The sequence below is a fragment of the Tiliqua scincoides genome, chromosome 11, assembly GCF_035046505.1.
Source record: "Tiliqua scincoides isolate rTilSci1 chromosome 11, rTilSci1.hap2, whole genome shotgun sequence".
In the NCBI taxonomy this organism is placed as follows: Eukaryota; Metazoa; Chordata; class Lepidosauria; order Squamata; family Scincidae; genus Tiliqua; species Tiliqua scincoides.
The window spans coordinates 936603-948490 of NC_089831.1; the positions used below are offsets into that span (position 1 = coordinate 936603).

Below are 11888 nucleotides of genomic sequence, written 5' to 3' on the forward strand. Positions count from 1 at the left end.
CTCCCTTTGCACTGGAGGGCCCGCTGTTTTTAACCAGCCGCTGCTGCTCCTGTACCTGTAGGCCAAGACACTCACCAGAGACAAATTCTTGCTTTACTGCTATGAAAAGCTTCACCTGCTGCTAGTTCTGGCACCCCTGCCTGCTCACTCAGCTGCTCTCAACGGCACCAGAGCAGTTCATGCTCTTTCCTGGGCAGTTGGCAATCCTGCCTGGCTGCCAACTTTTGGGATGAAGTTGACTTACCTCTGGGGAAAGAGTTCTGCTGCACCACATCCAGGTAGCTCTGGACAAGGCCATACAGGGGCTTCAGAGATCCAGGGGTGCGGTGGTGGGAGGGAATCCGCTGGTCGGCCCCCACATCAGCAAAGTGGAGGATCGACGGAGTCCCCGACGAGCACTGCTGAGGCCGGACCGGACCCGGGAGGACAAAGGCACAGGCTGAGAGCCAGAAAAGCAAGGATTCAACCCCAGAGCTCCAGGCTCCTCCTGACCGGGTGGCCTGCATTGGTTCTGCTCCAGGAGTGCTGAGAGCAGCGAGGGAGTGGTAGGGGCCAGCGCTCCAGTAGAAAGTGGGACCTCTGCCTTCCCTTGGGCCGGCAAGGGGAGAGGTTGGAGGTCTCCGATACCCCTGAGTTGCCCCTCAGTGCTCCGGATCCCCGCTTGCCCAGCAGAGGAGATGCAGCAGGGGCATGGCCAGGCCTCTTGGCTCTTCTCCCCTTCCTGTCTGCAGCTGCAAGTACCTCCAGAGGAAGAAGGAGGGAGAGAAAAGGAGAAACCTGCCAGACCAGTTTGATGCCTGCTGCTGATGACACAGGCCTCTGGCTCCAGCTGCTCCCCTCTTTCCAGCCTGTGGGACGGGGTAGGGCGGGGCAGCCATGGTGGGTGGAGGGGGGAGAGGAACAGGCTCTTTTTCCCAGGAGCCTCTCCAGGGCTGGTCCCCGAATCTTATCTTATCTACCCTGCTGGTGAGTCAGCAGCCCCACACACATGGGCATCAGCAAAGGAGGCGGTGAGGGGGCGGCCTGGGAATCAGCAGGGCAGCACAACACGGGCATGGCAAAAGGAGCTGGCCACCGCCCTATGGCCTCTCGTGTGAGATGGTGGGTGATGGAGATGATCGCATAGACCTCCACCGCTTTGCTGAAAGGGATTGCTCTACTGAAAAGCAAGGACCAGTCAAATCTCCAGTCTGACATGCAGCAAGTTAGAAGCTTTTGGGTGCACAGCAGCTGCAGCACGAAGCTGCAAGGAGCCAGGCCAAAGTCAGGACTGGTAGCACGGAGGTCACCGGTGGGGGGCCAGTTCCTCCTTCCAGTCCTCTGGGTCCAGTGATAGCCTGACAACGCCCAGCACTTGGAAGGGTCACCTGTGCCCAAGAAACGCTCCCCATTGCAAATGCATTACTCAGGGTCAGCAGCTCTGCAGCAGTGTTTGGCCCAGGAAGCCTATTCAGTTCTGAAGATCTCCCAAGTTCAACACCGTTCTCTTGACCAGCAGACAGGCTAAGCAGAGAATGGCAGAAAACAAGAAACCCACTGATCACCAGGCTTGTGTGCATGAAGGACAGACCCTCAAACCTGTGGCCGTGAGGATTAGATGCTATACTTAAATTAGGGGACAAAGTTAGCCACATGTTTCCAGAGTGACCCTAAACAAGCAAGGGAAACTTTGCTCAGACAGGCAAAACTGGGGTCACCCAGCCCAGCAGCAGCTTCAAAACGGAAACCTGGCAGGGCAGCAGTGAAGTGAGAAAATGCAGCATTTTCTCCAGCATTCCTGAAGGCCAGCACAGACTTGTCAGTGAAGTTCCAGTGAACCAAGAGCCTGCCGCACTCCAAGATGAAGCCGCCCTTGCCAATCTGAGGGCCGATCAGTGCCTTTGACACGAAAGTGTCCTGGCCATTGGCAGTCAGCCGGGGCCCATTGTCTGCTGTGAACAGACAAGAGAAAATATTTCTTTACTCAGCGTGTGGTTGGTCTGTGGAACTCCTTGCCACAGGATGTGGTGACGGCATCTGGCCTGGACGCCTTTAAAAGGGGATTGGACAAGTTTCTAGAGGAAAAATCCATTACGGGGTACAAGCCATGAGGTGTATGTGCAACCTCCTGATTTTAGAAATGGGCTATGTCAGAACGCCAGATGCAAGGGAGGGCACCAGGATGCAGGTCTCTTGTTATCTGGTGTGCTCCCTGGGACATTTGGTGGGCCGCTGTGAGATGCAGGAAGCTGGACTAGATGGGCCTGATCCAGTGGGGCTGTTCTTATGCTGTGGCTTCTGCCACAGAAGAGGGAGCCAAGACTTCCCCTCCTGTGAAAAGAGAGGCATGTCCCACCAAGACAGGGCCTCTGCAAGGAATTTTATCAGGGGTGCATTTTTGTGCCCCTTCCCTTCTCCGTTGGATCATAATTTCTACAAATTACAATATAAGTAGGCTTGCATAAAATACGAATGCTTTGTCTTCACACAATATCTGCAAACATTTTCTGAGATCCCAGGAAATTTCCAGCTCTCCTCCTTTAGCTCCCAGGCCCTCCTTTAGACCCTGGGGCCAGGTAGAATGCACCCTCCTTTCGTGGGCCCTGGTGAGATTGGAAGAGGCAAGATCCTAAGAAATTTTCAGGCCCCCTCCTTTGGCTCCTGGGCCCCTTTTGGACACTGGGCCTGGGTACAGTTTATCCCCTGCACCCCCATCTCATGGGCCCTGCATCAAGATCCCTCCCTGGAACCTCCCAGCAAGGGGTCAGGGCTCTTGTGTTCCTGCCCAGCTCTGCCACTGATACTTCAGCATCTGTAGAAAATCCCCACATGGATATCCTTTTAGGGGGTCCAGGGGTTCCTTCCACTCTACAGCTAGATCATATCAGAATCAAAAATAGGTTTGGAATTCAGCATCCTTGACTAAAGGAACTTCAAAGGAAGTGGGCTGACAGTGCAGACCTACCAAGAGTTGCTTCCTGTGCTAATTAATCTGGTACATAAAGCATGGTGTGGCTGGAGCCCTTGGGCCCCTCAGACCAGCCACCTGCTCCCTGCAAATGGCCCCTGCCTCAGCTCTCCTGCATGACGCTGTGCTGTTGCTCAGATTCTCCTCTTGCTTTGCTTTGAAACATTAAACAGGTATCTCTGGAGTCATCAACTTCAGTGTGTTTCTGCCTGGCTGCTCTGCTATTTCTGTGGCACGGAAAGAAGCACTTTGATTTCCACCCAACCAGCCCTTTTTTGGAAGCAACCTTAAAAGACCTGCGCTGGTGGTGCCAACCCCCAGCCGTGGTTCTCTGCCACCCTCCACTGGTGAGCAGCAGCAACTGAGAGAGGAATCGCACTGCCCTGAAAAATGTGCCATCGTGAGAGCACATGTGCTTTTTCATGTTTCACAATTAAGGGTGGGTTCAATTTTTACAAGTTGTGTTCAAAACTCGGAACTAAACTTTACTACAGGTTGAGTGTCCCTTATCTGGACTACATAAGAACAGCCCCACTGGATCAGGCCATAGGCCCATCTAGTCCAGCTTCCTGCATCTCACAGTGGCCCACCAAATGCCCCAGGGAGCACACTAGATAACAAGAGACCTGCATCCTGGTGCCCTCCCTTGCTTGCATCTGACATAGCCCATTTCTAAAATCACATAGCCCATTTCTAAAATCTATTGTTGCAGGGTTCAAGAAAGCAAGACTCAGTACTCAGGGGTGATCTTTTGCAGGCTAGCAATGGGCATCTCAAAGGACTCATGTCCAAAGCATTGAGAGCAATTTCCCAATATTAACTGGACCCTTTATAGCATTCTGGGTTCTTGGTTTGAAAATTTAGACTTCCCATTGGCTGAAGTTTGACATCATAGATGGGGATGACGCTTAATAGGCTATAGATAATTTTAGAGACACCTGATAGGCTTGTTTCAGGTTACAGTTCCCATAAAAGGTAAAATTAAACAATTAAACATATTGAATTACAAAGTTTTCAAAAGCCAGCAGGGAGTGCTATAATATCATTTTTATCCAGTATTGACCCTTCTTTACATCCATCAATCCAATTAGGACTGCCTTGACAGGTCCTTTTATCAACATCATTAAAAGAGAGCAGTATAACACAAAGACAGGTGTGAAGGCCGACTCCATAAGATATTTTCTTGGCAGAACTTACTCATCCCTCATTAGGATGACCTGGTACAAGCAGCCCATCTTATCTCTTCTGCATTCCTTTGCCTTGTGTTAATCCAAACACCTGTGAAGCCTCTCTGCAAAACTAAAAGCTTATTTGTCTTTTCTTAAGACTTTTCTAAAATCAAGCAGCCCTTTGGTTCCTTAAGACCTACTTCTAATGACTACTATATCTTAATTCTATATAACTATTGTGACCTTTTACTTTGGGTACGTACTTTGGTTTGGTATCAAGGGTCACTTGGTCTCCATATGTATACTTTTGCTCCTAAAGCATTACAGTAAAAGCTACAGGGATACAGGCATTTAATTAGTAAGTGAATGTTTTTGCCAAGACATCTCTGTCTCTGCCAAGGTCGAAACTAGTATTTGCTTATCTGAGTTACATTCCAGACTCTGAGGCCCAAGCATCTTTAGTCAGACTAGCCTTATTGCTTTTAATAAAATCAAGCAACTCTTTACCATTCTGTGTGTTTCCATGCTTTAGTCAGACTTTTAAAATGATTCTTTCTTTGCTTATACTTATCCAGTGACTTTTTAGTCTAGGGTCAAGAGTCACCATGCCTCACTATTATTATTAACTTTATTTTTACCCCACCTTTCTCCCTGAAGGGACTCAAGGTGGCTTACAAACAAAGTTAAAACAAATTTAAAAAATATAATTTAAAAACAGACAAAAACATACCATATCATAAAAACAGTAGTCAGATAAAAAAGTAGTCAGGTAAAAGAGCATAGAGCAGCAAATTAGAAAAGGATCAGGCCTGTAACCAGATGTTTAAAAGATGTTTAAAAGGCCAGGAACTCAGAAGGCTTGTCTAAACAGAACGGTCCTTCAGGCCTCGCCAAAAAGTTTCAAGAGAGGGAGCAGTTCTTAAGTCAAGGGGAAGGGAATTCCATAGTGTTGGAATTACTATTACTACTAAAATCTACTACGACTAAAATCTAGACTACTTGGGACAGAAAGGTGTCTGGATTTCAGTTTTGTCTGGATTTGGACATTTTTCAACAATGTCTATGCAGGGACACACCACAGGGCAGAGAATAGAACATGCAGCCTGTACCTGCACTGTATGTGGGAATGAACACAAGACCCTCTAGTGCAGTGGTTCTCACACTTTTTTAGAATGAGAATCTGACAAGACCCACAGGAAGTGATGTCATGACCAGAAGTGACATCATCGAGCAGGGAAATTTGTAACAATCCTAGGATGCAATCCTACCCACACACACCCAGGAGTAAGTCCTACTGACTATCATTGTTAAAAGCATATACACAGTAGCATGTTAAAAGTACAGATCTGTAATATTTCCCCAAATGCAGTCACATACCGTGGCAGCATCCAAGTCTAATATATTAAAAATAAAATATTGAAATGAATGAGGACCCACCTGAAATTGGCTTGCAACCCACCCGGTTGGTTCCGATCCACAGTTTGAGAAACACTGCTCTAGTGTTCGCACTACAGAAGGCAAGTGTTGGACAAAAATGTCTGGGTTTCAGAACAGTCCGGATTTCAGATGTCCAGATAAAGGATAATCTACCTGTATTGGGATTTTGCTGTTGGTCACGTGATACTGAATGGACTGGTGGAATGGATAGCACCACTTGGCTGAGTGCAGGTGGGAGAGATCACCTTTTGCAGCATTTGTGTCCCGTTGTGCACAAAACTTTCTGTGCAAGCAGAAGCTGCACGGAGCGTGTTGAGTTACGGCCCTTCACCCTGGAGTGCTGCATAGACAAAACTCCCTGAAAGGGAGACAAAACTCAGACAAAACTCCCTGAAAGGAGGGAGAACTCAAAAATAGCAAACCCCCACCACAGCTCGCAGTGGTACAGTCCACTTTACACCTCAGGATTTGACCACCTCATTTTGCCTCAAAGACATCTTTCCAGACTAGCTTTCAGTGACATCAATAAGCAATTGATACACAAAGTGGCGCTGGGGCCAATAAATAATCATTAGTATTATGCATTCAGTGGCATGACTAGGGGGCACCTGCTCCAGGCACTGTGCCAAGGAGTGGTGCATGACTGCCCCTCTGGTTCCACCCTCGTTTTGGAGGAGGTGCTGTTCGTGCCCCCTGTTCATTCTCCTGGGCAGCCTCCACAAGAGAAGGAATGGGGGCACAAAACTGCAGCACTGAACAGACCCCCTTCCAGGGCATGAAAGGTCATGATGTCACTGGTCTGGGTGCTGGGGCAGTGTGCTATGCCACTAGGGGCCCTTCAGGGTGGTTTCAGCCAGTAGCATAGCTACAGGGGGTGCAAAGCACTAAATTTTGCAGGAAGCCTCACCACATGCAAGCGGCCCCTCCCCTTCGGAGCCATTCTGAACAAAGGCGCAAGACCCCCACCACCCAGAATGGCTCTGAGGAGGAGGGGAGGGGCCACTTGCACATCACAGTGAGGCTCCCTGAAAAACTTAGTGCTCTGTACCCCCTCTAGCTACGCTTCCCACAAAAACCTCCCCAAGGCAGGCTGCTGATTTGTCTAAAACCACCTGGTGAGTTCACTGAAAAGGCACAATTTGAATTCAGGACTTTTCAGTCCATCAGCTGCCTTTTGGCCAGTGCAATGTAGAGGTTAAGGAGCCAGAGGGGTGTCATGGTTCAGGGTAGGTCTGGGCTCAAATTCCTGCTCCCCATTCCCTGAGAGACCTTAAGCCAGCCACATTTGCCCCCAACTTGACCAACTTCACAGCATTCTCATCAGGACAAGGCAGTGAAGGAGCCGCAGAACCACATGCAGTGCCTGAGCTCCCTGGGGGTGGGCAGGATACCCATGAAACAAATGAAAATAGTGCTTTTGGCCAGAAGCGCTTTTATTATTTTGTTTTAAGGCACAGTCATGTATGTTTCCAACAAGGGTTCCCAGCAGTCAGGATCCATCCAGTGCCCTACCTCCTGTGCAGCTGGCACTCTGTCCTCTCTGCAGGCCTGGTTGATGAAGCGCAGCAGTGCTGTCCAATGGTCAGTCAGTGTCAGGTCAGAACAAGCCACAAGCTCAATCACTGCTTGGCATGCCTGAGCCTGACTCAGGGTAAGGTGTCTCATGTAGCTAAACCAACTCAATTAATTGGGGAGCATAAGATGATGATGCATATCAGTGCTCTCAGTGTCTCTGAATGCTCCTTAAAATGCATAAGTTACTATGTCTTTTATTAAGCCAATGAGCCACTGGTACTTTGGCAGAGTGGGCAAAATCAGGGTCTCACTGGGACAGCTTCACTGTCGTAAGAAGCATCCCCCTCATGTCAACTCGATTGACAGTCATGTGTCATGATAACAATGCAGCCCAGAAACGTTACCTTGCCACTCGCATCAGTTGCGATGGTGCTCCAGATCCTCTAGTTGACAAGAGCGTGAGAGAACAGGGTGCTTAAATTTTCATGAATAAACTGAAGCACCGAAACAACAGGCTCCCCAGTCTTTAAAATGGTTGGCCTGGAGATTGCTTAGTTTAAAACATTCATGAGCGTGAAAGCTTAATTTTGTTTAGCCACAAACAGTGAGAATAAATCCACCCAGCAGATCCAGCCTTCGGGTTCCTGAGGGCCCCAAGTTTTTGGTTCTTAGTTCTGTTTGTTGGAAGAGAACTAAAGACAGGCCTGTGGGTTCCCCTTAGAAGTGCTGTTGTGTGACAGGGTGGAAAGTTCAACCTTTGCAGCAGCTCCTGCTAAGGGGTTCTGAGCACCCTGTCACATGACAGCACTTCTTAGGATCCTTCTGCACCTGTAGGTGGCTGAGTTCTCTGACATCAGTGACTCACTTGAGTCTCACAACTTGGTCCTAAGTTGCACTTCTGTCAAGATTTGGATTCAGCTAAGGACTTGGAGCCAGGGACTCAGGACTTGAACCCATTTTTGGCTCAGAGCCACTATGTGTACAATGGAAAAAGATGCGGCGCTGTGGTGGAACAGTAAACGTTGCTCACGGGGGGGCGGGGGCAGATGATGCAAGGAGCCAGATCCAGCATGGGCTGAAATCTGGAGAGCCCTGCTCTAGAGTCTCAAGTCTCTGACCCAAATTCTTTTATCACCGCCAATCAGTTGGGTGGTGGGATCAGGTACTTCTGGGTGACTGGCTCCTTGCTGCCCAGCTGATAGGTGGCAATAAAAAAGTCAGCAAGAACACACACATTTTATTGCTGTACAGCAGGGGTGTCCAAACTTTTTGACCAGAAAGCCACATCATCTCTCTGACACTGTCGGGGGCCAGGGGAAAAAATTTACATTAAAAGTTTGAATAAATATACATAAAAGAGATGGAACTTACATGAAAGAATGAAGGTCTTGCAATAGCTCAAGGCCCATAAAAGGCCTTGCACAAAGCCTTTCCTTCACTGCCACTGCTGCATCACAGATGTGAAACAGCACGCAGCGGAGGGAGCCCTCGTCCCACAGCTCACACGAGAGGTTGAACAGTTTCCCTCACACTGAGAGCAATTGCGTTGGGCCAGTGCAGACTCTAGCCAGTCTTTGGAGGGCCAGAGGCTCATTGGAGACTGCAGACTCCCTGTGGGCTGGATTGGGAGGGCTGCAAGTGGGTTTGGGCATCCCTGCTGTACAGGGATGCTCCAAGCAGTCGCATCTGCCAGCACATCCTGCTGAGACACTGGGCAATAGATGTCACTGCCCAGAGCATCTCTATATAGCAAAGGAGTGGGAAAAACTGTTCCACTGCAGCACCATGAAAGTGCCAGTCAGGATGGGGAGGGGTTTTCCAGGACACAGCAGTCTCCAAACTGAATGTGGACAGTTTGGAGAATGCTGCTCTAGAGACTTGGACTTGGGAATTAGTGCAAGGACTTGAGACTCAGCTTGAGGGTAGAGACTTGAGACTTGATCCAAGACTTAGGGTTAGGGACTTCACTGCCTGGCACACTTGAAGTCAACCTTCAAAGAAGGTCCTGAAGAAGCAAACTCCTCTGCTCCTGGCTGTCCAGAACTTCAGTCAGGAGTTGGCCGCAGGCTGGTGACATAGCGTACTTATCTATTGCCATCTCTATGGCAACCCTGATGATTGTGAGGTGGTGGACAGTAGACTATGATCAAAGATGACAGTGTGCCAACCATGCTCAACAGGGACCAGCAGCCATTCCAAGGGTTGTGGCTCCCATCCAAACTCTCTCCTTCCCAAGCATGTGGGCCAAGCAACCTTAATGCAGTTAGACCACAATTCTATCTGATCCCCCCACAGGCTATGAGAATGGACACGTTTCCAGTGGTCTTGGGTGGGCTGGGTGCCCTCTGTGTGCCCTGAAAGGTATTGGCCTTCCTTGGTAAGAGTAGGAGCCCATAACTATCTCTGTGCTTTTCTGCCATTGTCATCAAGGTAATGGTTGTGTTGCTCCGGAACCTTCCAGTTAGGATCCTTCTGCGAATCTCATGAGATTCCTACCTGGCACTCAAGAAGACAGACAGAGAGAGAGAGAGAGAGAGAGAGAGAGAGAGAGAGAGAGAGAGAGAGAGAACCAAATCTTCACAAGAGGAGCTCCTAACTATACTGAGGTCCAGTTTGGAGAGGGCCACAGGTTGGTGACACTGCACATTTACTTATTGCCATATCTATGGCTAACCTGCAGATTGTGAGGTGGCAGTCAGAAGACTAATGAAAGAGATCATTCTGGAAGGGAGAGGCGAATGGAGCAGGGCAGCAAGTAAGTGTGGAGCTGGAGGAAGGAAGGAAGCTAGCCATTGGTCCTTTCTTCTCAGAAGCACCTCATCCTCACAGCCCGCCCCCCCACTAGATACTTTCACTTTGTCCTGCCAAGGGTGGGGGGAACAGTTCTGAGATACCCCTCCAAGTCATATTTCCAGATCATTCCTTAGTCAGGAGCTCCCTGCCGAAGACATGTTCTGCCCTCAGGTCACATGTGTGCCAGCTTCATATCACTTCACTAACAGCCAACTGCCGCTAAAGGGTAGTGTCACCAGGGCCGGGCCCTGGCAACGCAGGCCTACTTGAAAGCAAAGGGCTCCTCAGGAGTAAAGGGCTCCTCGGGAGTAGGGAAGCCAGGCAAGTACTACCTGGATACAGCCCACAGGCAGAGGACCTCCTTGGGAGTAGGGCCCAAGATCACATGGCCAGAAGGGGTGGACCCAGCTGGGGTGGCTGCTGGGTTCATAAGGAGCCCAGCAGCCAGAGGGAGAGGTCCCTCTTCCTGGGGCTTGGGCTCCACAGGAGTGGCAGGGGAATGCCTAGGCAAACCCATTACCTTACCTTTACTGGACCCTTGCCTTGGAGGGGCAGGAGTTGCCCCTCCATTTCGAAGGTCAACCCAGACCCTCAGGGAAGGATCCTCAAGGAAGGGGCTGTCCAGAGGTCTGGGGGAATGTGGAACCACCTAGGAACCCTGAGAGCCTCACAGCACCTGGGCAGTGGGAAACACTGGGCAGAGCAGCAATCCGGCAACCTGGGCTGGAGTACTATCAACACTGTGTGACAGCCCTCTGGGGGGCTAGCCCCCAAAAAGCCCCAGGAGCACCCCATAAATCCTGGCGGTGACATCAAAGATCCTGCTAGAGCTCCAGCTTCTTACCTGGAGATTGTGGACTTACCTATAAGCCGTGGACTTTTGTATGCCCAATCTGTGGCGTTTGTACCTTGCCTGTGAGCAAGGTGCAGGTCTCTGTGAAGGAACTGGGGCCTGATGAATGTTAAGTGTTTGACTTGAATAAACAGGCTTTGCCAAGACAGCCACCGGTCCCTGTGGTTACTGCCGAAGCGGGGTAAGTGGAGCATCTCACGAATTGACCCTCAACCACCTGTAGATCCCCGGGCGGGCGGCGGGATCCCGCCATGGCGCAATAGGTGGGCTCAGGGTATTGCAGGGCCACTGAAACTGTGTTCTGTTGTGACTCCTGGTCGTTCCTGCATTGCACGAAGTTGAAAGGTCTCCTTCCTTGCCCCCTGCACATTAGGGGGTCTGGTTCGAATGTTACCTCCAGTACGAAACAACACCCTACCTCCTGGGGATGTTGCAAGGAATCTGGTATGTGAAGCACAAGCATTTAAAACTGGGAGCACCATTATTTATTATCTGCATATCTTGCTTACTCCCCCAACTGAACTGAGGACAACATTCCTGACACAGACCAGTTTGGTTGCAGCCCTCATCCCTTCTCAAACTACAGGTAGGGTCATGTGATGTTTACCCTGAATTATTTTGTATTGTTTGTGAACTGTATCTGTGGGGGGACAATATTCACAAGAGGGCCTTCCCAGCAAACGTGGAGGGCCTTCCAATAGCCTCTGGGAGGCCTTCTGAGGCATGGGGAGGCTGTGCACTTCCTCACTGTGCCTCAGACCTCCCAGATGCAACTGGAAGAAACTTTCAGTTGCATCCAGGAAGCCCTCTAGGTCCTGATCTGCACTGAGTCAAATCTGCAGATACCAAGTCTGTGGCTAAGGAGAGCTACTGTATTCCCTCAGAGGGAAGATCTTTTTCCTTCTCAAATGACACAGAATCAAGGGACATCCACTAAAATATTTCTTTACCCAGTATGTCATTAATCTGCGGAAATCCTTGCAGCAAGACAGTGTGATGGCACCTGGCCCAGAAGCCTTTAAAAAGGAACAAGACAGAGTGATGGAGGAATGTCCATCACAGGCTACAAGCCCTGATGGATTTATGCAACCTCCAGGATTTAGGCTACTTCAGACTGCTAGGTGCAAGGGAGTGGCAACAGGATGCAGGTGTCATGCGCACTCCTTGAGGCATC

At 49.8% G+C, this 11888-nt stretch overlaps 1 protein-coding gene across 1 annotated transcript in view; it reads right to left on the minus strand.

The window, feature by feature from the left end:
• PROM2 (prominin 2) overlaps positions 1–10967 on the minus strand; it is a 51054-nt gene extending 40087 nt beyond the window's left edge. The window contains exons 1-3 of the mRNA XM_066639622.1: positions 10922–10967; positions 1698–1931; positions 245–439 (exon numbers count right to left, since the gene is read on the minus strand). Coding sequence (XP_066495719.1) covers positions 245–439; positions 1698–1931; positions 10922–10967 — 475 coding nt within the window. The remainder of the gene's footprint in view (positions 1–244; positions 440–1697; positions 1932–10921) is intronic.
• Positions 10968–11888: the final 921 nt, after the last annotated feature.